Source organism: Protopterus annectens, chromosome 2.part1, assembly GCF_019279795.1.
Source record: "Protopterus annectens isolate FY-2018-M chromosome 2.part1, PAN1.0, whole genome shotgun sequence".
Lineage (NCBI taxonomy): Eukaryota > Metazoa > Chordata > Ceratodontiformes > Protopteridae > Protopterus > Protopterus annectens.
This window is the reverse complement of record NC_056729.1, coordinates 694,899,936-694,927,310: the sequence shown is the minus strand read 5'-3', so window position 1 is coordinate 694,927,310 and position 27,375 is coordinate 694,899,936. Positions and strand designations below refer to the sequence as shown.

The 27,375-nt window shown below is 36.9% G+C and overlaps 1 protein-coding gene across 1 annotated transcript in view; it reads right to left on the bottom strand.

Moving 5' to 3' along the window:
- The window catches only part of LOC122794902, a 2,498,277-nt gene that overhangs the window by 1,018,543 nt on the left and 1,452,359 nt on the right, over nucleotides 1-27,375 (bottom strand). Inside the window, exon 11 of the mRNA XM_044063498.1 lies at nucleotides 16,033-16,139. Coding sequence (XP_043919433.1) covers nucleotides 16,033-16,139 — 107 coding nt within the window. The remainder of the gene's footprint in view (nucleotides 1-16,032; nucleotides 16,140-27,375) is intronic.

The following is a 27,375-nucleotide window of genomic DNA, read 5'->3' as shown; positions in this document are numbered from 1 at the left end:
CCTTACTGAAATATACTGACATAATAATGACAAATCCATGGAGAAAGAGCAAAACACCACAAGAAGAAAATTGTTCCTACTTCCTTGTTTGAAGCATTTGGGAAATGAAACCCAAGTACTCAAACTGTACCTATAATTTAGAAAGTAACTATCTAAAGAAAACTTCTAGCTGTCCACTACCCACTCCCTGAAATATACAAAAAAGGGTACCATAAAAAGTGACACACACAAAACTGCAAACCACATGTAAAAACAGTGAAATTTTTAGGGCACTTTGATTCTTGTGTTCGATATTACTGGAACTAAACAAAAAAGATGACACAATGCACACACACACACACACACACACACACACACACACACACACACACACACACACACACACGATGTACAGTAACTCAGCTATGAAGTTAAATAAGTACTTTATTATAATAAAGGCAAACACCTGCACTACAATTTTAAATCTCTCAAGTATGCATGAAGACTGAAGTGTGCTACAAAGTTACTCAGGGCAATGGGAATGGCAAATCTGGAGGAAACTGTATGACTGATTATTAAGATATACAAGTTAAAAATGTCTTGACATACAGAGAAAAAGTTGAGCTACATCATGTGGTTCTGGGTCTGATACCCCAATCTCAACTCACAAACTGTGTGACTCTAAGCAGTGTTTAACCAGACTACACTCTGAGGTGAGTCCTGTTATGAGACAGTAGTCTAGTTTGCTTACCCAGGTAACAAACTGACAAAATGAAATAAAAAATCTCTAAGACTGAGAGACTTGAATTCTTACTGAAATTAAGTTTAACAATTAATCTTCTGAAAACTGTATAAAAATAATGAAAAATTCAAATGCCATCACACTTAACAGAAAAAAGTATTTCTGTCTTATGGAGGCAATGACAAGACACGTTAACGTGTCTGAGGATTTCAATGTGTACTATGTTATCTAATTTAAAGCAAGAGGCTGTGAGTTTGCCAGTACTCTACAAAGTTCCTCAGGATCTCTGTCTGTTATATGAAAGAGCTCTTGTATGAAAATCTGAATAATCTACTGTACATTCTAATGTTAAATGCCAAAAGTGAAACTGCTTTCTATCTGTATATCATAATATAGCATTTTTACACTGAATAACAGAAAATTCAACTTGCTGTTGTAGCAACAGTTTTAAATCTTCACTTGGCAGTTTCAGTGACTGATCAAGTACAGAAGATATTAATATGTCTCAGGACTGTGAGTATATACTTCTCATTGCTACATCAGTGCAACACCCAAACTGCAACTTTTTACACTGTCTTCAAATGAAGCACTAAAAATCTTTCCCTTCCATTTCTTTAATGATAATTCTGCCATATCTACTGCCACATAACCATGTAACTAACTATATGGATGTCTAGTGAGAGCTCTTCTAGGATTTAATCCTTGTGAAGAAATTATGAGAGAACAGTCATTTTTCCAACTTGCCACAACAGGTGTTGCCAAATCATTAAAATGCAAATATCTCAAAATCAGTTTCAACACTTTGTACAAGAATCATGTACAATGGGCACAAATTCATATATCATATTTAAGACAAGTTTGGCAGTTGCAGTTTAATCAGAAAAGATGATTCTTTAACAACCTTCTTAATCAAACTCATCTTTAAACAGCCTTGCAAGCCATACTAGACAAAGCTCTAGAAATTACTAATTTGCTTAAGTATACAATTTACAGTATTTATGACAAAAACATCATAGTGATTATGCCTACTAAAACTAATTTCAGTCAACACCCACAATGCACTATTACCTGGATTTATTATGAATAATCAAAACTAAAACATCTAAAAACAAATGCATTCCAAACAATAATTAATTAGGAAAAAGCAACATCACTACATAACATAAAAAATAATTTTCTTGCACTCTAAACACCCAAACTCTTGGTCTCTACTAACTTAGAGTGGATAAACTCTTAGGAAAGGGAAAAGTGTACAACACATACAAAACTGACCTTTTCCTATTCTCCTATGCCCTCAATTACATCACTTTCGATGGGTAGCTAACTGGCTCACCAACAAAATGCATACTGTCAAAGTTGGTGACTCCACCTCTACCAGTAGACTAAGTCTCCAGTGGCGTACATAAGGATCTGTACTGGGCCCTTTACTATTTGGAATCTATTTCTCAGAAGTCCAGGCTAAAGTAAATGGCCATTGGCTTACTAAGTTCACTGACGATTGTAAACTAAGTGCAAACATTGAGTTTCCCAACAATGTTAACATACTACAGGAGGGGCTAATACATACAAATGATTGGTGCCAAAGTCACAGACTAACACTAAATGCAAAAAAGTGTATTATTACCCCATTTGGTACAGTGTAATTCCCACTAATTACAATATTGATAGCACCTCTCTAAGTTCAAACCCAGTGGTGTGAGATTTGGGAACACAGGTGGACAACAATCTGAAATTTGAGCACCAGGTTTCCACGGTAGTAAGGAAAGCCTCCTACATTGCTCATCTCACAGGTAAAGGCATCACATCCAGATCTAAGAATGTTATAACTCCACTTTACTTGACCATAATCAGAGCATTAATGGACTATAATGATCCCTTCTGCATGTATCTCTCCAGACATCTGCAGCAACTGGAGAGACCACAGAGATTTCTCACTAAGAAGATACAGGGCCTCCAATCCATGACCTACGTGGACAGACTGAAAGCCCTGTCACTGTACTCCATATCATATAGGCTACTGACAGAAGACTTGAGCCTGGCCTATAGGGCAGTCTCTGACCCCAACCTGATGGGAATGCTGCACATTCGCAAATCAAATAGCACTAGAGTCACTTGCTCTAGGGATCTCAACCTTGGCAGTGACATTACCAGAACATGCTGGAAAGAGAGGTATGTCTCCCAGAGATTGTCGCTGCTCTGGAATAAACTTCCAATTCATGTGAAGCAAAGATCCTCAAAGACCCTATTCAAGCGCAACCTGGACAAATGGATGGGTGACCACAAATTCGCCCCAGGGGAGGCACCCATGTCCATCAAGGACAGGAGCAGTTGGTGCTGATCTATAAAGTACGTCCATCTAACCAAGGAGATTGGGGCAACCTGGGATTAACATGGCTAGCTAGTAACCTCCTATCAACCTATGAACTTGCTACATTTACCTCACAAACCTAAATATTATTACAATAAAGAAAAATGAAAAGTCATCTTTCACATGTGCGTTATATTTAGAACTAGTGGCAAAGAAAACAAGGGAATCAGAAATTCAAGGACATAACTGGCATGGCAGTCAAGAAAAGCTTACTCTATTTGCAGATGATATTTTACACCTGATAAAACCAGAAAGGGACATTTCAGTGTTGTGGAACATTTTGAGACAGTTTCAAATCTTTTCGAGATACAAAATTAATAAAGCTAAAACAAAGAAAATAGCTCTAAATTATGTACCTACACAAGTATTGGTTCAGCAATATCCACATTTATGTAGACATGATAAGACGAAGTACTTAGGAGCATGGATTAAAAAGGATTCTAGTGTGGCAGCTAAGGACAGGTATGAAGAACCAAACAAAAGATAATACAAAAATGGAGCAACTGGAAGATCTGTTTTATGGATATGGATAGCAAGATACAAGCAGTTAAAATGTTTGTAGCCCCTTTAGTTTTATACACATGTCAAGCATATTTTATCAACCACAGGAGAAGCTGTTGATAGTAATTAATAAAGAGTTGAAGGATTTTATCTGGGAAGGGAAGATGACAAGAGTCAAGTGGGATAAGCTGATTCTTTCAATAGAACAAGATAGTCTGGGTTTACCAAATTTGAAAGGGAATTTCACAGCTACACAGTTAAGCTTCCTATATATAGTACAAGCAGAAACCTATAATTCAAAGTAGAAAGGGATGATGATGAAATGGGGAGAAACTCAAGAAACAAGGGAAGACTGGGATTTTGGATGCAGATCCTTAAGGAGAATAATAATAACCATACGGAATACTATATTCATAAAATAGCAAAAGGTATTCTTAGAACTAAGCCAACATGGAAATGGAGAAAGGAGAGTCTGACAACAGGGATAATTGCAATTAGGGACAAAGACAATAGGCAAGGAAGGGCTGGAATTTATTGGAGAAAACTGGCAAAAAAGAACCAAGGGATTGGGAACAAATAATTAGAGTGGGAAAGGTAACAGGATGGGAAAAGGTCAAGAATTTATTTGGACTGCAGGCTAGAGATTGCTTTCCTTATCAAGTATTGATATCAGTGTATAGGCAAAGAGATCCTAAGAGAAAGACCAGCACTGGTAGAGATTTTAGTAGAATCTTGAACAAATAGCTGCTGTTAAAGAATATTAGTAGAGCATATAAAATATTGCATGATAACTATAAGAATCAATTAGAGGAGGTTAGAAAGGAATGGGAAGAGAGACTGGATAAGCAATTCATAAAGAAACAATGAAGGGATATATGCAAGTTTCCCAAATATACAACAAAGTCTAGAAGACTTAGGATCTTTGCTTGGAAGTGTTTACATAGGTATTTTTATACCCCAAGTAGACTCCAAAGACGTTTTCCTCAGGTAGATAGCAAATGTTGAAGGAGTGATGGGGAAGAAACATGTAATTGGGAACATATTTTCTGGGAGTGTAACGAGTTGGCAAACTTTAAACATTTCCTGCACACTACTGTATCAGAAATACTGGGTGAGCAAATTGGTATGACTAAGAAAATGCTTGTTTTGAGCTACGCTACAGAATCGGAATTGCCTAGACATATGGTGAGTCTAATTATGGTGGCTGCCAAAAAAGCATTTACTAGAAAATAGAAATCAAAGTCTAAACCAACTGTACCAGAAGTAGTGAATATGGTAACAGATAAAACAACTGGAAATTGGATCTTTAGAAAAGGGTAGGAGCAAATTACATAGAAAAAATGGAAATTGTTGGAGCAATACATGCAGACAAGTTATGACGTTTAAATGAAGACAAGATTTGAAAAAGCTATGTAAATGTTTGACAGTGACTGGACAGATTATAAGTGATGTATAATGTTTGCAAATAAAATTATGTCAATATGGTTTATTTTCATTTATATAGATGCATTATTGTTTACATCATAAGTGATAATAAAGACATTTCTTGTTTAATGAATGTTATCTTTACATGTGTGGAAAAAAAAATTGAGGTATAATGACCAGAGCTTTGTTCCTGAACAAGGCTGAATATGGGGGAGAAAGTGATGCTGTAAGCTTCAAAACTCTAAAAGAAGACATTCGTACTGCTCTGAGTCTAACCAGCTCCCGATATCTACTTGCAAAAAATCGTTCAGATTTGCAGGACTTCTATCACCAGAACTTGTATTACTTACTGATTCAGGAAATAAGACAAACCTGGTGACTACTAAGGAGTACTTCACAAAGACAGCATAACAAGGAATTGTCCAGGAAAGCATCAATTATAGCTGCCACCTGATGGCTGTTTTGTAAAGTACGTTTCTAAGTCCAACTACACAGAAACCATGACTTGTTTAATGAATACATCTTTCCATCTGCAGAAAATAACATTTTGCTTCAACTATTGTTTTTGTTGACACTAAAAGGTCACATATTTGATGTTATTTCTCCTTGTGTATTTTGTGCAGACCTAGTTTAGGTACATGTAACTATAAGTACATTTATAAGACGGTTATTTAACACGTGTTAGCGGACCGGAGTTCAGCTGTGGCGACCCCTAACTGGGAAAAGCCGAAAGACACAACAACAACAACAACAACAACATACCTACATACATATATCTGTGATTAATAGGGAAGACAGCTATGCTGGATCCTTCAGCATCTAAGCAAAAACATCTAAAAGAGACAAATAAAAAAAAAACATCTGACAAGTAACATTTAAAAAAAAAAAAAAAAGTTTTGCAGGTGGCAAACGTCTCTCCAGCCTTACATTCCCTTACTTAAATATACTGACATAATAATGACAAATCCATGGAGAAAGAGCAAAACACCACAAGAAGAAAATTGTTCCTACTTCCTTGTTTGAAGCATTTGGGAAATGAAACCCAAGTACTCAAACTGTACCTATAGTTTAGAAAGTAACTATCTAAAGAAAACTTCTAGCTGTCCACTACCCACTCCCTGAAATATACAAAAAAGGGTAACATAAAAAGTGACACACACAAAAACTGCAAACCACATGTAAAAACAGTGAAATTTTTAGGGCACTTTGATTCTTGTGTTGGATATTACTGGAACTAAACAAAAAAGATGACAATATGCATGCGCGCGCGCACACACACACACACACACACACACACACACACACACACACACACACACGATGTATAGTAACTCAGCTATGAAGTTAAGTAAGTACTTTATTATAATAAAGGCAAACACCTGCACTACAATTTTAAATCTCTCAAGTATGCATGAAGACTGAAGTGTGCTACAAAGTTACTCAGGGCAATGGGAATGGCAAATCTGGAGGAAACTGTATGACTGATTATTAAGATATACAAGTTAAAAATGTCTTGACATACAGAGAAAAAGTTGAGCTACATCATGTGGTTCTGAGTCTGATACCCCAATCTCAACTCACAAACTGTGTGACTCTAAGCAGTGTTTAACCAGACTACACACTGAGGTGACTCCTGTTATGAGACAGTAGTCTAGTTTGCTTACCCAGGTAACAAACTGACAAAATGAAATAAAAAATCTCTAAGACTGAGAGACTTGAATTCTTACTGAAATTAAGTTTAACAATTAATCTTCTGAAAACTGTATAAAAATAATGAAAAATTCAAATGCCATCACACTTAACAGAAAAAAGTATTTCTGTCTTATGGAGGCAATGACAACACACGTTAACGTGTCTGAGGATTTCAATGTGTACTATGTTATCTAATTTAAAGCAATAGGCTGTGAGTTTGCCACTGCTCTACAAAGTTCCTCAGGATCTCTGTCTGTTATATGAAAAAGCTCTTGTATGAAAATCTGAATAATCTACTGTACATTTTAATGTTAAATGCCAAAAGTGAAACTGCTTTTTATCTGTATATCATAATATAGCATTTTTACACTGAATAACAGAAAATTCAACTTGCTGTTGTAGCAACAGTTTTAAATCTTCACTTGGCAGTTTCAGTGACTGATCAAGTACGGAAGATATTAATATGTCTCAGGACTGTGAGTATATACTTCTCATTGCTACATCAGTGCAACACCCAAACTGCAACTTTTTACACTGTCTTCAAATGAAGCACTAAAAATCTTTCCCTTCCATTTCTTTAATGATAATTCTGCCATATCTACTGCCACATAACCATGTAACTAACTATATGGATGTCTAGTGAGAGCTCTTCTAGGATTTAATCCTTGTGAAGAAATTATGAGAGAACGGTCATTTTTCCAACTTGCCACAACAGGTGTTGCCAAATCATTAAAATGCAAATATCTCAAAATCAGTTTCAACACTTTGTACAAGAATCATCTATAATGGGCACAAATTCATATATCATATTTAAGACAAGTTTGGCAGTTGCAGTTTAATCAGAAAAGATGATTCTTTAACAACCTTCTTAATCAAACTCTTCTTTAAACAGCCTTGCAAGCCATACTAGACAAAGCTCTAGAAATTACTAATTTGCTTAAGTATACAATTTACAGTATTTATGACAAAAACATCATAGTGATTATGCCTACTAAAACTAATTTCAGTCAACACCCACAATGCACTATTACTTGGATTTATTATGAATAATCAAAACTAAAACATCTAAAAACAAATGCATTCCAAACAATAATTAATTAGGAAAAAGCAACATCACTACATAACATAAAAAATAATTTTTCTTGCACTCTAAACACCCAAACTCTTGGTCTCTACTAACTTAGAGGTGACGCAAACTCTTAGGAAAGGGAAAAGTGTACAACACATACAAAGCTGACCTTTTCATTATTCTCCTATGCCCTCAACCCAAAGACAAAACATGGCATCTCCCAACAAATGAAATTCCAAACTACCAAACACTGACAACATAAACAAGCAAACGTCTTTGCTGTTTTTTTACTATAGTAACATGCCACATGGTTAGCTCTGATGCTCTCCTGAGTAAACCTGCAATGCATAATGCAGACTTCAGAGAAGATGCATCACATCCGGACATCACACTCTTCCCTAGATTACATAAACTGTGTGTTGCCTTCTGATACCAACCATGCTGCCTGCAGAAGTGTGTGGAACTGGAAGTGCTACAAGGTAGTGTAACACAACTGTCTTTCAATTTGTTGTGTGCACTTTGTGTACAATTTGTAAGATATAAGATATACTGGTTGTGTCACCACACTGCATCCTGCCGTAATGTAACCAACCCTCTTACTATATTTGGAGTGCATCATTATAATCACTACACAACAACTTTGATCTACAAAGTACTACCCTTTACAAATGCTTCCAAGAAAAGCACAACTTCAGAGATCATGACTACATGGAAACTCTAACAGTACCTCCAAAGTAAGGTATAAAACAGTGCAACATTAACTAAATCTATTTTATGCATGGAATGACCAATACATTGCACAAGTGATGTATCATTCTTTAATTTTAAATAAGAACAGAATGGACAGACAGCCGGCACTGGACTTTAATAAAATAAAAACAAGAAAAAATCTGAAATCCACCGTGTTGTTCCTTCAAACCAACACTTTATTACACATGGAGTGGAGTGAGCACTTTTGTCTGTTCACATTCAAAGAAAACTGAAGAAACCTGAGTGTGAACACACGAAAGTACTCACTGTGTGTGAAATAAATTTTCACCACCTCTCCTACTTTTCTATCCCACCCACTGTACCCTCCTAGACTCCCCACTTTTCCTCTCTATTACAGACAAGCTTCCACAGTTTACTACACCTGCTCTACAGTACTACTTCTAATCTATTACTAGACTCTACCACAGTACTACTCTAAAGCTTGTATTGTATCCACTTAGACTCGCACTGACAGTTTTTCCCCTCGCTTATCATTTCATATTGTGTGTCTCCTCTATTCTGTACTACTAGCAAAGACCTTGCTATCTACTTGCTAGATCCAAATGGATACAAAATGGTTCATTCCCTGTCTAGCTGAACTTTACCTATTTATCAAAATTCTAACTATGCTGAGACATTTTGATTGCAAGTTTCTGTGAATGTAGAACATGTCTCCATAAGTTGTGAATATACTTGACTCTGTTACTAGAAGTTTCATGTTTATCAACATGTGTACCTATGCTGTATTTAATTGTGACACTTTATTGTTTGTTCTTGTTAATGTGGAGCTTTTCTCCCCATTCCTCCACTGAAAAAAAATAAAAGTGTTGGTTTGAAGGAACAACACAAGTTAACTGTGCATCTGTGCATGTAGAGTATAATAGTAAGCTGCAGTTTTAATCTTGCATCTAATTTGTTTTTCAGGTTTTCAGAAATGAAATATAACTACAGCTCTGTTGCATACTATCTTGCAAACTACAAGAGGTGTCATGCATAACATAACATGCACTCATTTTAAAATACAAATACAATTTCAAAAATCACTGTAACATTCATATGATGCAGTATTACATTTCACTGACAGACACAAGAGAAAGGTGTAATTATTGTTACAAAACAAAGTTTGTGTGTTTAATAAAACTCTAGATGCCTTCTACCATACCTCTCAATATCTTAGCACAAGGAATGTGGACAAAGCTTAAAATAACTGGAGAATAAAAAACTTCATCAAGGATAAGACAATTACAAATTAACAGAAATGTATAATATATAAAATACATAATCTAAACTCACAGAAAACATTTAATTGTAAATTATATTATATAAATATATAAAAATAAATATAAATATATTATGAACTGCATATTATTCACATATATCCTTCAGCCCTTAGTCTAAGTATAGGGCTGATTGCAATGCTACTATTAAGGCCTGGGTATTCGGTAGCATTAGTCCTCATCTGCCACCTTAATTCATAAAACACTAAAAAGTCATTAACTGGACCCATTGTTACCTGCTCTAAAACTGTGAACTTGAAATTATGTCCCTCATTGTTCTTAATGTGGACTGCCAGGGCATTTTTTATGTCCTGCTTCCTGATGTCATAGCAGTGCTGATCGACCCTACTTCTAAGGGCATTAATAGTCTTGCCAATGTAAAAACATAGACATAACTGGCTACTGCAACAAAATTTCTTCTTATAGAAATATTTCCCATAATTAGGAATATCAATCTCAGACTAAGGGCTTAAGGATATATGTAAATAATATGCAGTTCATAATATATTTATATTTATTTTTATATATTTATATAATATAATTTACAATTAAATGTTTTCTGTGAATTTTCCATATATGTTTTTAACAGATTATGTATTTTATATACTATACATTTTATGTATTTCAAGGTATGTATTTATTGTATTGGTGTTTTAGAGACTACACCTTTAAGCTGATTGCTAATTAACATTTTTGTAATAAAGATTGCTATATAAGTTGGGTCAGCCACTGTTCATTTGTAATTGTCTTATTCTGATGAAGTTTTTTATTACAAAAAACGAAAGCACTCAATAAATATTGGTTCGTGGATCCTGGCTTGCTTCTTCTAATACTGGTTATTTAGTTTGCTGTTTTTCTACATGTTGTGAGTTGTTTGGCATGGAAGGAGCAGTGCTTAGTGAACCACCTACCACTGCAACATTAGCAGAGTCACTACAAACTTTGAACTCAACGGTGGAGAATTTAGCACTCTTAATAGGTAGATTGATCCAACAACCTACACAAGAGTTGCCTCTACGTCTTGTCAGGTTGGATGACCATGGAGATGAGGCAGAGAATGTTTTTAGTGGCATTACACTGGCACAACGGCAGCAAGAATGCAGATCGCAACCTAACCAATCGGGTGAGGTTAATTTACATATGGCTTCCAGTTCTGACAACAGTGTTACTTCCTACAATGGAAGAGACACACTAAATCAGTGGCTTGAGACTGAATTAGGATTACCACCTGTCCCACTTTGCGAGGGACAGTCCCTCTTTGGGCGGTTGTGTCCTGACAAAAAATATTAAAAATGGCAAATGTCCTGAGATTGTAGGACATAATTATGTCCCATATTTTATGTAATAGTTGCATAAAATGTTATTTCTGTATCTAAAATACCTAAATGTTACAAGAAACAGAATAAGCAACTTAACTGCTACAAGAATAAGCTTTTATTTAGGCAAACAAGTTAAGTTCTAACCTTTGTACTGACAGTGGGCATGTGTCGACCTCACCTGTAAAATCTGATGTGTGTCCTGAAAATGTCCGACTTTGGCCATTTGAAAAGGTGGCAACCCTAGACTGAATGTGAATGGCGTTCTATCCCAGAACAATGAAGTCCTGAAGGTAATGGCTCGTTGAATGACCAACTAAAACAATTTGAAAAAAGTGTATTGGAATATTGGAAATTACAGCTAGAAAACAACTACTTAAGGGGGTGTAAGAGAAGAGAGGAAATTCCAAAAGGTCTTCGCACATGGAAGTATCCAACAGGGTTAGTCAAAGATTCTCTATTACATGTTGAACTTCTTGAATTATTTAATAAACATGGTTGTGAACTTTTAGACTGTCTTATTAGAGACAATGAAAGAAAGTTACTTGGCATATCAGCCAAGGTAAAGACTCTTGATGACAGTATACATTCGGATTTGCTATTTGAACTTAAACAAAATGACTATTTCAATATTTTTAAAAGGGTGGACAATAATATTTGTGACCTTAAACAGAAGAAGGATAATAAATTACAGAGAGATGAAAATGACTATGCCCAACAGAAAGCCTACCCCCACCCCCTTGGGACAATATAGATAGACATTTTACACAAATAATTCTGTCAATGATAATCTGCATGTCCCCGATATCAACAGGGATGATAATTTTGATGAATTTCACCCTGACCCTTTAGAGTATCCCCCTCTGAGGAGGTCCGAGTGACTGAGGAATCAGAGAGGGGGTACAGGTTATTACAACTGGAATCACAGGGGGAGGGGAAGGGGGAAATGCATTAAATGTATTAAATGGATCAAATGTATTTAATATACTATATGTATCTAATGACTTGGATAGTTCTAGAACATTTGACCTTAACCCCATGACCCCAAACTTAATTCCTGATGCACATTTTGTATGCAATGAAGTAGTGAGTGAAGGCTTTCATGACACATGCAACATTTTAAAAAATACTTGTGGTGATTTTAGTATTTATAATTATACGGACTCTATTTTTGACAAGAATTTGGCAGATGTATTTGATAAAGGGCTTTCTTAGATGAAGTATTAATTAATTTAAAGCTTTACACAAGGAAGTTAAACTTACAGTTTTTATTCAAAGGAATGTCTTTTAATTCTATAGATCATGAACTGTGTAAAAAGACTAGTTTATTTAACCCACACCCTTGAACCCTTTAATACAAACATTTGAGAGAATGTGTGAACATGACATACGTAAGCTTCTTAAAAACAAGAGAAAGTATTCAGATTTGGACAATAATTTAACTATATATGACAGTAAACTAGTTAGAGATGTATGCAACAATAAGGCAATCAGAGTCATGAAACCTGACAAAGGGTGTGGTTTGGCCATCATGAATACCAATTCCTATGTAGAAAAAATGCTTGGTATATTATATACTGATGTATATTGTGAAATTAGTTTGAATGAGAAAAACATACTGTACAGGAAAGTTGATGTAATTCTAGATGAATTATGTTAAATAGGGAAATTAGTTTAGATGACTATAACTTCATGGCAGTCAAGTCTCCTAAAATTCCCACCATTTTGGCATACCAAAGCTACATAAGGATATAAGTAACCCATCCCTTAGGCCTATTGTTGATGCAAAGGCATCTAAAACATATTTTATTGCCAAATTTATAGATATTCAATTAGAATCAACATTAAATAATTGTGGTTGGGTTTTAAAGGATTCATGGGACTTCCTAAAGAAAATAAATAAGGACATGTGTGATGACGGTCTCATTTTTGTAACAAGTGACGTCAGGGATTTGTTCTCTGTTATCCCACATGAACTGGGTGTGGAGTGGTTTTACCTATTTTTATGTAGATATACCAATATTAGACATGAGCTTGTTAGGACTATTAGAACCTTAATGGAATTGGTTCTAGATACCAATGTCATAGTATTTGAAGCCCAGTTCTTCAAACAATGTAAAGGTGTAGCAATGGGGGCTATATGTGCCCCTATATTTGCGAATATCGTTCTGGCCTTTTGGGAGCTATAATTAATTTTTAACAGCCAATATGCTCAATATTGGAAGTATTATGGCAGAAATTTGGATGACATCATTATCCTGTGGCATGGAAGTATGGAAGAGCTTAATAGCTTTTTGGCCTATATAAAGCAAAGTACAGATATTTTAGACTTTGCATATACAGTAGGGAAAGATGCAACAGACTATTTGGATATTACCATCAAGAAAAATGAGCATAAAAAAGATTTTACAACAACACTATTTAGAAAACCTACTTACTCCAATACCCTCCTGCATTTCAATAGTTTTCATCCACTACACCAGAAGAAATCCTTGGTAAAGGGCCAAGCTGTTCGTTTGGCCCGTATGACTTCTGAATGGGAGGATTTCTTACAGCAAATTGAAGTATTGAAGAACATGCTTTTGCAAAGAGGCTACCTTGAAACGTTTTTGAAACCTATTTTACAGGAAGTTATAGATAAAAGGCATAGGGGGTATTATTTTCCTCTGTTTGGTAAAGGCATTATTCAAAATGAAAGTTTACCTAAGGAAGGAATTGATTTTACAAGGTCAGCTATCTTTAAGTTTAACAGACAATTTACTGACATTACCCAGATTATTCAGCATAACTGGAATTTATTTCACACCAGTCAAGATTATCTTAAAATAGTGGGAAAGGCCCCATAAATTGTCTATCAGAAGGACATTTCCTTCAAAAACATGTTAGAGAGAAACAATATTATTGACATCAAAGTATGGGGTATGTTGAAGTGTGGATTTTCCCTTCAATGTAAACATATCATGGAATGCACTTAGATTGATATTCCTAATCATGGGAAATATTTCTATAAGAAGAAATTTTGTTGCAGTAGCAAATTTGTATTTTATCTTGCCCTTTGCCAGTTATATCTATGTTTTTACATTAGGAAGACTATTAATGCCCTTAGAAGTAGGGTCTATCAGCACTGCTATGACATCAGGAAGCAGGACATAAAAAATGCCCTGGCAGTCCACATTAAGAACAATGAGGGACATAATTTCAAGTTCACAGTTTTAGAGCAAGTATCAATGGGTGATAGGGGGGTCCAGTTAATGACTTTTTAGTGTTTTATGAATTAAGGTGGCAGATGAGGACTAATGCTACCGAATACCCAGGCCTTAATAGTAACATTTCCATCAGCCCTATACTTAGACAAAAGGCTGAAGGATATATGTGAATAATATGCAGTTCATAATATATTTATTTTTATATATTTATATAATATAATTTACAATTAAATATTTTCTGTGAGTTTACATATATGTTTTTAACAGATTATGTATTTTATATATTATACATTTTATGTACTTCAAGGTATGTATTTATTGTATTGGTGTTTTAGAGACTACACCTTTAAGCTGATTGCTAATTAACATTTTTGTAAGCAAGATTGCTATATAGGTTGGGTCAGCCACTGTTGATTTGTAATTGTCTTATTCTGATGAAGTTTTTTATTACAAAAAACGAAAGCGCTCAATAAATATTGGTTTGTGGATCCTGGCTTGCTTCTTCTAATACTGGTGAACTTAGAAAGTTGCTAGAATAACAGGCTTTATGTTAGCATGAAGTATGAAACTCAATTGTATGCCATTATTTATTGACTTCAGTGCTCAATAATTTGCCAGAAAACCACAAATTTTCTGAGGAACAGATCAAAAATATGAGTAAAAAATCAGGACATTCTACAAATATCTAGGCATTTGAGAAGTATGCCTTCAACAATCTATGGCATATGTACTGGTGGGGGGGGGGCAGAGATCAGTAGATGCATCTATTAGGTTAGGCAACAAAGCAAGTACATGGACATGACAATCAAGATTCAGCTTTTTAAAAAGCAGGTTTTGGACTGTTCTTCAAAAGTATTATAATTAATATATTCTTACATCAGTTTCTCTTTATGGGTAATTTTTCTCTTTGACATATACTGTAAATCCTTGCACTGCTCATTCTACAGTATTATAAAGTGGATTAAACTAAACAAAAATTGACTATCATTCAGGTAATTCTATACACATTATGAGTTCAAGTCTGGCCATCTCACTTTAATATACCTAAACTGACATATTTCTAAAAATGCTTGTAAAACTACACATCAAAAATGATGAAATTTCATTAGCTCGATGGTGGTGCAAATCCTAGAATGTTAATATATATTTCAGGAGATACACTGTGGGAGTTTAAGTTTAGTGGTAGGGATGTGCATCTGATCTTGGGCACACAAAGCTTCTGTTCTAAGTATAGGCTACACAACCAAACTGGAGTTCGGAACTAACATATCAAAAGGAAGCCATGATGTACACTACAGAAAGAATGCAATGTGCAGATTTTAGTAATACGTAAGAACTATAGATCAAAGCGACAGTGTAGAATGATTTTTTTGATGATACAGTGGAACAAGTTCTCCTTCACACTGGATTTTAAATGCCTGGGATGGTGACTGATGCACAGTGGTGGGTCAACTTGGATAAACATCATCGGCAGAAATTTTAAGAATGTAGGGTTTTGCCTCAGTGATGTTCATGTTTAAGAAACGTCATCAGAAAAAGCTACCAGCTCAATACAAAACTAGATAAGACAAAAGTTCTGGAAAACTTGTATGAGTTGATCTTTGTCAAATCTTAAAACAGATCAAATGCTGTACATTCAACTAAAATATAGGATGATATATCCTGGTGATTATATGGTAAATCTTATGTGATTAAAAAAAAACAAACCTTTTCAAAATACTTTCTGCAGTCTTCCTTCCTTTTTCCAAGGACTTCGGTCCACCAACTGCACAGACAGCAGTAGCTCTGAAGCCATCAAAGTACGTTGCACAGACCTTGAACAAACCAAAGCAAAAGTAAATGAGGCCATTCAAAAACAGGGTAAAACAGGCTGAAAAATGAACAAAAGTTTACTGTTTTACAGTGATGCGTCCAACCAACTAAACACCGGTTGGTTTCTTCCATGTTCACTTATTTGGCTAAACCTGAACATCACTAAAGGGTCACATTTTTTCAGCTAGAATCCTTCCCAATGAGACATTACATACACATGAGATCCTAGCCCAGAAAAAAATGCATTGTGAAGCTTATTTTTTAACATAAACAGATGAAATAAACGGTTGCTAAAAATAAAAGTCTGCCTCTAAGTAATGTTTAGCTTGCTACATATAAAATTGTCACTGTAAAACTACTAGAGTCTTCAGAATACTTACTTAACTGAGAGTTATGCACAGCGAATCTTAACTAAAGGAATTACAAACTGCTGGTGGAATTATTGATCTCATTATTACATAAGAACATGTTCTGCTTTGCACAAACGATAGCTGGAAAAACACAACTAGCAGAAACTTGCCTTGCTATCAATTAAAAAAAAATAGGGTGACAAAATTGGATCTACCATTCTCAACTAGACAAGTGCTGCATGACCATCTAGGAACTAGCTGCCACTGAACAGTGTGATTCAAATGAACATCAGTTAGAGGTCATAAAAAATAATGGATCTGAATAGAAAGCTGATTTTACATGCCCGGGAAAATCCTCACAGAGGTGCCATTTATTGTGGGTGAGTACTGCATCACACTGCATTAACGAACAAACATGAAATGAGCTTCACAGAAAATGGCATACCTTCGTACTGGACTAATTAGTAAAAGAAAGCACAAAAATAACATGCCTTCTTACCATAACCGCTGCTCTCCTGGGGGGGTCTCTGAATGTGCTCAGCTTTTCCACAAATCAGAACTTGTCCAATAATTTGGAATGGTTGTTCCAACAAAAGTGTGATATGACAAGACTGATACACAAGCATGCTCACCACAGACACTTGCCAGATCACCTCCTGACTTCTAGTGAGCATCTTCCTACAAATCAAACAATAACAGTGGTTTGAGCACTTAGTCTGAATATGTAAAACACTTGCATACAACTCCACTTTACAGTGAAATCTAGCAACATATACTAGACAAGGGAGATGCCGTATACAAGAGGATGGATGGAGGGTATAAGCTGACCCATCAAGGACAGTCTTCTTCATGATAATGTATCTGTTTTATTTAACAAAGAGGACTCTTTTTCTTGGCTGGACTGAATTGCATACGTTACCCAAAGAAGCCACAGGACCATGTATGTGCACAACTCAGAAGACTGAATCTAGCAGTACTGATTTTGCACAGGGGCAAAACTGCAAGGGTCATGGCCAAGACAATAACTCTTGGTGAAGGTCAGCAGTGAAGACCATGTGGCAACAGTGCAAATTTATGCAATGGGGAGAGTTTTGAAGCAAGCACTGGATGCAGCCAAAGGTCTGATCTATGACAACATTATTTTCCAATGGGTGTGCACACTTATGCAACCAGCTTATTGCACATTTTTTATATTGTTCCCTTAACAGATTTGTTTGTTTTTCAATAGAATTGTACAGAATATAGGTCACATTAAAGGTGGGAAAAGTTCTGAAATTATTTATTGCAGTCTTACTTTTTAATATCACAAAAAACTGGCATTTTAACAAGGCTGTGTACACTTTTTTATATCCATTGTGTATTTATATATATATATATATATATATATATATATATATATATAGAGAGAGAGAGAGAGAGAGATAATGTGTGTGTGTTTGTGTAAATATCACATAACTTATATTTTGGATGCAAAATACTTTCTCCAAAAATAATTACATATCCTACATCAATTTTGAAACATGAGGTAGAACTGTTTCATATCAAAATACAAAAAGCATATACTAATAATACATTTAACATTTTTTAAGTACAATAATGCCATCTAGGGTAGGTGTTCCAGGGTTGTATGGCACTGGGCAGTCTGTTATTTCCTTGGAATGTCTGCCCTATCTGGCTTTATTGCTTGCTTATAAGTGTCTGCTTGGTAATAGGGCACCCTTCCTTCCCATGAGTGAAGGAGACTAACAAAGGATCTAGCTTTATAAAGTTGGGCATCAGTTTTAGGTGGCACCTACTTTGACAGTGGTTATCTAATGTCTGAAGGACTCTTTCTCTCCCTAGTGTTCCCACCTGCAAACAAAACCAGAAGATGAATACACTAGTTCAGGGGCAATTGGAAAACAACTTTGGAAGGAAGCAGCAACAGGGATTCTCAGAAGACTCATCAAAATTCTTGTGAAAGACCACCATTCCCTAGCCACACTGGCCTGAAGCTTCAAACTCCTACACTCACATGTGACAGTCAGTAGAAAGGCAGTGTTACAAGGAACAAACGTCAGAGTCACTGAGCTAGCAGGCACAAAGCATAGAGTGGCAAACCTCTCCTTAGCAAATTTTTGGTCCCACAGAGGTGACAGCATTCTACAAAGGAAAACAAAGATGAGAGATCAGAGGAAGTTGAGGTTGAGGACTTTTCATCAGACCTAGCCATACTCTCCAGCCTCAGCCTAGGAGGAAGTCCATTGGTTCAATGGCTGAAGGTCATCTGCTTGATGTCTTGTTGAAGTCTGAGACTTGGGTGTGGGAAAAGACCCTAAGAGAATATGGCTGGAAACGAGTGCCAGATCCAGTCCAGGCCTCCTTCCAGTACATCTCTACACTAAGATCTACACCCATTGTGCATCTAGCAGTTGCTTATTCCTGCTGATAACAGAAGTAAAGGGATTTTCTGTCATTCAGGCCACAATATCCTAGACCTACTCACTACCAAAATGAGTGACCGGTGTTCCACACCTGAAGTCAACTCCTCGTTGGTCAGATCCGACCATAAGTTAATCACCCTAGATATTCGCATCCCACCCCCACCTACCATTAAGGAAACCATGGTACAAAATTTCTCCAAAGCCAACTTCATGCTTCTTAAGACAGAAGTGGCGAACTTCATGACACCCATGCAGATGGACAATACAGTTACGACTGCTGAATCCTACACAAATGCACTCTATAAGCACTTACACAAGCCCATGAATCATGCTATCCCCAACAGAACCAAGACGCTATCCTCCAAAAAAAGGAAGCCAATCTGGTGGTCTCCTGCCATAAACAAACTCTACAACAGAAGGAAGAAACTGTTGCAAAAGACAGTAAAATCCCATGAGTGGAGGCGCTCCATGGTCAGCCTCAGTAAGAAGCTAAGATCCCTTATAAGATCCTCCAAAGCTAGCTACGAAAACAAAATCGCCACTGATTCTAAGGGCAATCACAAAGCAATCTATAGCTATGTCACAAATCTCAATGGCAACACCCAGATCTGCTCTGAGTTACAGCACAACTGCACGAAAATTACAGAACCAACTGATATTGCCAGCATCCTGGCAGATAGGTTCAGTGCTAACTTTACCCCCCTCTCACCCCCTAAAGGGCCCATATCTATACAGGAAAATGCAGAGTTCCTGTAATCACATCTATGCAAGTAAAAGCTGCACTCTCTAAAACCAAAAACAAGGCATCCATGGGACCGGACAACATCCAAGGCTGCATTTTACACGAACTTCAGAACAAACTGGCTCCCCACCTAAGCACCATGTTCAATCATAGTCTCACATCAGGCTTTGTGCCCACTGAATGGTGCACAGCAACAGTTATCCTACTCCACAAAGAGGGGGCCACCACTGATCCTGGGAACTATCGCCCTATTAGCCTGACGAGCCTGGTCTGCAAGACCATGGAACGTATCATCATGGAACTCATAAACAAAGACATTGGTAACCTCCAAACTCTGGACCCCACCCAGTTCGGGTTTGTGAAAGGCAGATTATGCCTTCTGAACCTGATCGACATCTTTGAGGCAGTCACCAAAGCCATAGACGAGGACAAGGTAGTTCACACAGCCTATCTTGACCTCGCCAAGGCTTTCGACACCATCCCCCATTCAAGAATTATAGCTAAACTCACTAAACTAGGTATAAAACCCTATGTTACAAGATGGGTTGCCACCTGGTTCACTGACAGAACTCACATTGTAAAAGTTGCAGACTCTAAATCTGACTTCAAACCAGTGACAAGTGGAGTACCACAGGGTTCAGTCTTGGGACCTCTCCTGTTTGGTATCACAGAAGGCCTCTGGCTAATGAAGTTTGCAGATGACTGCAAACTAGGAGCCATAGCTGAGTCCCCAAATGATGTCGACATCCTACAGAAGGGTCTCACTGAGACAGATGCCTGGTATCAGAGGCATGGCCTCAAGTTCAATCCCAAAAAGTGAACTGTCATCCCCTTTGGTAAAAACTCTGAATCCATGAACTACCACATAAACGGCAGTCTACTTAACGCCGAATGTGTGATAAAAGACCTTAGGACCCAGGTGGACAGTAGTCTCTTCTTTGATAATCACATCACCAAAGTAGTCAGGAAATCCTTATATGTGGCATACCTCATCACAAAAGGGTTCTCATACAGGAAAAAAAAGGTCATTGTTCCCCTCAACTCGGCACTCATTAGACCCATTATAGAGTACAACGCCCCTTTTGGAATGTACCTCACAAGACATCTGCAACAGCTGGGAAGGCCACGGAAGTACCTCAGAAAGAGGATTACTGGTCTCTAACAGATGCCCTACACTGACCATCTCAAAAAACTCCAGCTTTATTCTGCAGCATATCACCTGCTCCGAGGAGATCTTTGCCTAACATATAAAGCTATGTTACCCCAGGGCTGTTGGACATGCTACACCTTAGGAAGTCCCAATCCCTCCGTGCTACATGCTCTAGGGACCTAAACCTTGTCACCACAATAAACAGGACATGCTGGAGGGATAAATTTCTGTCCCAGAGACTTACTATACATTGGAACAAGCTACCCATCTATGTCAAGCAAAGTTCCTCAATAGAACTCCAAGAAAAATCTTGATGAGTGGATGGGAAATAGGAAATACACCCTGGAGATCACTCCTGTGGCTCTACTCGACAGGGGCACAGGAAATTAACTTTCTTGGGTTGGCGTAAGCTAGGGAACCTTGTTGGCTAGGCTTACTTAGGCCCTTAGGCCGATAGCCTAGTACCTACTTATGAACCTATGAGGAGTCAGACGATCAAGGGGCCACCAACCTTGAGAAGCATAAGTAAAATAGGTCCATTCATGCTTCTATTTTCACCCAAAATTAATATGGAATCTATCTGAATTTTGTGATCATTTCCAAGTAGTGGAAAGGATAACCATACCCAGGAAGGTTCCCTGTGTTAATATACCACTATAATCTTGAAAGCTTCAGGGAAATAAAGAGCACAAAAGCTGTGCATTTGTATTATACATCATGTCTAATACAGGAATCTGGGATCATTAATAAAAAAATAAAAAGCTGGGGGGTGTGGCATAGTTAGCTCACTGCCACAGAGGCACGGTATCATTCTGTCCTGCAAATGACTTTCATTCAGAAGCAAATCTGGGAACCAGACCATCATGCTAGGGTTTGTAAGGATTGAAAGACTGGTAATCTACTCTCCCCCTCATATGAGGATGCAGTACATACATTATTCTTGCACTACGTAAAGATATAAAGTTTCCTGTTTCTTCATTAGATGCTGTGAAGTCCTTCGATATATTAAACAACTTATTTATGTTTTTCTATTACTACAAAATTCCTGTCAGCTGATTACCATTATTCAAACTATATCATAATTCAAGAAATGCTTTTGGTTTTAAATAAGCAACATAAAATAACCAAAGTTGTTTAATGTCACTTAGAGAATGGGTGACCTGTACATCGCCATTCTGACTGGAGAACGAACATTTTCCAGCAGGGTGTTAATGTGGTGGTAATACCTGCTGAATAACAAGACCACTGCTTCATGCAGCTTAATAACTTGCAGTGAAACTCATTTTTATGCTCACTGAACAGCTTTGCTGTTTAGCAACTGTAATCTTGAAAGAAAATTTTAATAAAATAAAAAAAAGTGTGTGTGTGACTGCATGTGTGCCTGATTACATGTGTGCATGAGTGAAAGTGTATGGACAGTGACTGAGATACAGAGAGATGAACAAGAGACAGTACCACTGCTGACAGCAGCAGGCAGTGCATCAGCATGGATTCATGAAATGGTGAGTTTTAAAACTCTATTTGTAAATACTGACGGATGTTTGCCCATACCACAGTAGCTGTTAAGTAGTATGAGTGTACATGTATGTGTGTGCGTGTTTTCATCTATGTATATTTGTGTGAGTCTGTCTGTGTTTCTAAATGTGCATGTGTGTGCATGTCTGTATACAGACATTAAATAATTATATAACATATTTTGGATGTAAAATACTTCCTCCAAAAACAATTACATATAATACAGCAAGTTTGAAACATTAGGCAGAGGAAGTATTTCATATCAAAAATCTGTAATAATTAAAAAAATACTAAACAACTTATCTGATAGTCCATTCTCCAAGTGCAATAATGCCCTCCAGGATGTGTGTTACTGTGTAACACCCTTGCAGGTGTGTACAGGCCCACCACCTAAGGTGACAGGTCTCAGAACACCCCCTCGGCATGTGTAATTTACACAGTAGCACACACCCTGCCAGGCATTACTGCTTGTTTGTAGGCAATTACAACTACAAAAGAAATCACTTTACATTCAGAGCTTCCCCTGTTCTTCTTATTAATGCATGCTATCCCTTAACCTGAGCATTACCTTTAAAAAAATATTTTCGTTAACACTACCACTATTCATATTAACTATTCATATTAAGTCTGAATCAGTGACACTGTTTTGTTGAGAGAATCACAAAATAATGCTTCCTTTTACAATCTGTTTTATTTTGTTAGTTTCATTATGTTTATTTTTCAAAATGCCTGCAATAAACATATGCATATATGTGTGTATGCATGTGTTTCAAAAAAAAAATTATATATATATATATATATATATATATATATATATATATATATATATATATATATATATATATATATATTTATATATGTATGCATGCATGTAAAACGTGTTTACACAGACAAATATATCTGTATTTATGTACACACATACAAAGAACCTTGTGTCAATCTGATGAATTAGCATCCCACCTCCTCAGCTCTTCAAGTGAAGATAAAAAAAAAGGACTGGGCAGAAGACAATCAAGTCCCATCTCTGTGCCCTTCCACCAACCCTCATTCCTCTGTTTACTTGTTAAAAAAATAAGAATACATAAGTGAAAAAGAAAGAAATCATTTTTCATTTTAAACTGTAGCAAGCAGTTGGTTCACTTTATACCATAAATAAAAATAAATAATTTTTTAAACGTTTAAACTGTAGCAACTGCTTATACTCTGACAGAGTGCTACAGCACTCAGGTTTTAATTTAAAAAAAAAATGCTTTAAACCATAGCAAATGGCTTGCTGCAGTTTAGACCAAATAAGGGGTGCTACAGTGCTCAATTTTGACTGCAAGTGTTATAACAGCTTTTAAAAGCCAGTATGCATTAAAGAATGATCAGGATTAGCCGATCACTCCCTCCAGCTCTTTGTTGTTCCTCTCACCCAGCCCCAACTTTACTACTACACACACACACACACACACACACACACACACACACACACACACACACAAAGACCACATGCATACATCACATGATACAGCTAAAGACATGGGAGTATTGGTGAGCAGGGGAAGGTGCGTCTGCATACAGGTACACAAACAGAAAAATGCATAGCATCAAAGGAGATAAAAAGGAGGTCAGATATGTATGCAAAGGATGAAACAGAATTCAGTATAAGACCAGGAGTTAAAAAAAGGAATTTGCAGATAGAAGAGGCAACAGAAACAAACAAACCAAAAATCCTGCACAAAAAGTTTGGGTTAGCATTTCGAGTAAAAAGGAGTGTTAGTTACCAAATAATGAGGAAATGAGTTATCAAGGAAAGGAGACAAACACTACAGTATTTAACTTTTCTGGTCATGTAGTGAAGCAGTGTTGTTTTATAATTAATTTTATTTCATAGGTTCATAGGTAGGTACTAGGCTATCGGCCCAAGGGCCTACGTAAGCCTAGCCAGCAAGGTTCCATAGCTTACGCCACCCAAGAAAGTTATTTTCCTGTGCCACTGTCTAGCAGAGACACAGAAGTGATCCCCAGGGTGTATTTCCTATTTCCCACCCACTCATCAAGATTTGTCTTGAAGAGTGCTAATGAAGAACTTTGCTTGACATAGATGGGTAGCTTGTTCCAGAGTATAGGAAGTCTCTGGGACAGGAATCTATCCCTCCAGCGTGTCCTGTTTATTGTGGTGACAAGGTTTAGGTCCCTATAGTGCGTAGCTCAGAGGGATTGGGATTTCTTTAGGTGTAGCATGTCCAACAGCTCTGGGTTTGACATAGCTTTATATGTTAGGCAGAGATCACCTCGGAGTAGGCGATATGCTATGGAGTAAAGCTGGACTTTTTTGAGGAGGTCAGTGTAGGACATTTGTTTGAGGCCAGTAATCCTCTTTGTGAGGTACTTCTGTGGCCTTTCCAGCTGCTGCAGATGTCTTGTGAGGTACATTCCAAAAGGGGTGCCGTACTCTATAATGGGTCTAATGAGTAACGCGTAGAGGGGAACAATGACCTATTTTTTCCTGGATGAGAACCCTTTTATGATGAGGTGTGCCACGCAGAAGGACTTCCTGACTACTGTGGCGATGTAACTATCAAAGGAGAGACTACTGTCCACCTGGGTCCCAAGGTCTCTTATCATGCATTCAGTGTTAAGTAGATTGCTGCTTATGTGGTAGTTTATGGGTACAGAGTTTTTACCAAAGGGGATGACACTGCACTTTTTGGCATTGAGCTTGAGGCCATGGCTCTGACACCAGGTATCTGTCTCAGTGAGGCCCTTCTGTAGGATGTCCACATCATTTGGGGACATGACTCAAGTTATACTACTGTTGCAAATGATTCTGTAAAACATGAAGATTATATATAGTATGCTGTTAGTTTTCTTAGTTTCACTGTTTACTCAATTCTTCTCTATAGTCACACCTGCAAAATGTTGTCATGACAGGTAGCTATTGAATGATGACTTACATAAACTGCAGTACATTACAAGCAAGACAAAATTTACATCTTTAGAATATCAGCTTCTTACCTACTTTGTGGTGTCAGTACTACACCTCCATATGTTATTTCTAAAGATGATGTGTTCCACCTGCAATACCTTGTTGTTAATTGTCTTTCCAAAAAGTAGGAAAAACTCCCACCGATGCATTTAGTATGGAAATATAATGGTCTATACATTAATTTAGGTACTATCATGGGTTCAATCTTTCATGATGTAATGAATGGTATTTTAAGGTCCAAGAAAAACTTTATGGGGCCATCCTTGTTGACAAAATAAAAGGTAAGAAGAACGCACTGTTTGCCTAAAAAATTGCACAGTTTGGCATTAATATAATCTGGAAGATATACCCAATTAAAAAGGATTATAACTTATATTTGCCACAGAATATGACCAATACACTTTAAAGAAGAAGCAAGGGCCAAAAAATGCCAACAAAAACTGAAAAGACCACTTTCAAGGATACTATAAACACTGAACAGATACTAGCAATACCAGAGCAGTCTTGTTTGGATGCTGACTATTAACTGCTATCAGTTCACCTCTGAAAATATCAAAACACTCCTCCAGCGTCAGGAAATAAAATGGCACAATGTGAACTATATTCCAGCATTTTATTTAAGGCAGCAATACTTTCATAACCATCAAAGTGCCAAACAGATAAATGAATTTCAAGGACTACATAGCCTTCATCATTACTAAAATGCTGGAAAATTGTTCACAGCATGATATTCATTCATTTTCCTGGTGCTGCTGGTGTTTTTTGATATTTTCAGAGGTTTTCCATGAACAGGAACAAAAGGAATTTTGTGTGACTTCTTTGCTTGGCCTTGGAACTTAAATGAGTATGTCAAACTGCCCTATCATCTGGAAAAGATACAGCTTGGGTTTGCCACTGTTTAGCTTTACAAGTAACTGAGAGCGACACTAAAACTGTAAACTACTCAAAAAAACAACCGCATTTTGTTCTTGTGGGACTATTATTGTAGTCTTAATGACCACCCAAGCCCAGACTTGCAAAGCAACAATGCTGTTTTGACTGTTCTCTGTCAGTTTCATTTCTTCATCTTTTGGGTTTCTAATACCATGATGGGAATGGACCCCATTTCTAAGTCAGGATACGATTAGAGTTCATAAAATGAGTATTGTTTTAGTCTTTGTTGTTAACTAAAAATGCTCTACACAGCACCCACAATGTTCCCAGAATTGCCTCCTTCTGTAATTCATACGGGATTACATGTATTGGCATATCTAAGTACAACTGTAAATTATTTTGTTATTAAACCCTTTGCTCCTCCTACTATTGGAAATACCTGAGTACCTTTCTTCCACATTGCTCTTGTTTCTCTCTATAAATTCTGACATTTTATAACTTTGTATCTCTCTGTCCTTAAAGGGACAATCCCAGTGTTTAAAATTTGGGTCTACTCTAAAGCTGACCAGAGTCACACCCACTTTACCACGTCACTCACATTCCCACCCACGGTATCCCTTTTCTTTTACATATCCGGTAAATATTCAATTCCAGTCCTGTTTTTGCTCCCAGTGTCAACTACACTTTGTTTTTACTGTCCTATCATTGAATGCCCATAGTTTTGGTCCCTTTTTATAAAATTGTGTTACCATCATTCATTGTGATAAGGATGCCAGCGCACGTTACTAGTGCTGCCCCGATAACGGAAAAGTACCAGAATTAGACTGATCATTCATTGTGGTTCGTTTTTATAGTAACCACAATGAATGATCGTAAAAAGAAACTTTTACTGTCCAGAGCTGCTCTTCCCCCCCATTATTTTAGACTTGGTTCGGATTACTTGCTTTAAGAGGCTGAGAGAGAGACTAAGGGTCTTCCTGCCTTGCAACTATTCTGCACATTAATAGTTTAGTTTTTAGCATGATCGTTCATTGTGGTTCATTTCTGTAATAACCACAATGAACGATCGCAAAAAGAAACATTTACTGTCCAGAACTGCTCTTCCCCCCATTATTTTAGACTTTGTTCGGATTACTTGCTTTAAGAGGCTGAGAGGTAGACTAAGGGTCTTCCTGCCTTGCAACTATTCTGCACATTAATAGTTAATTTTTTAT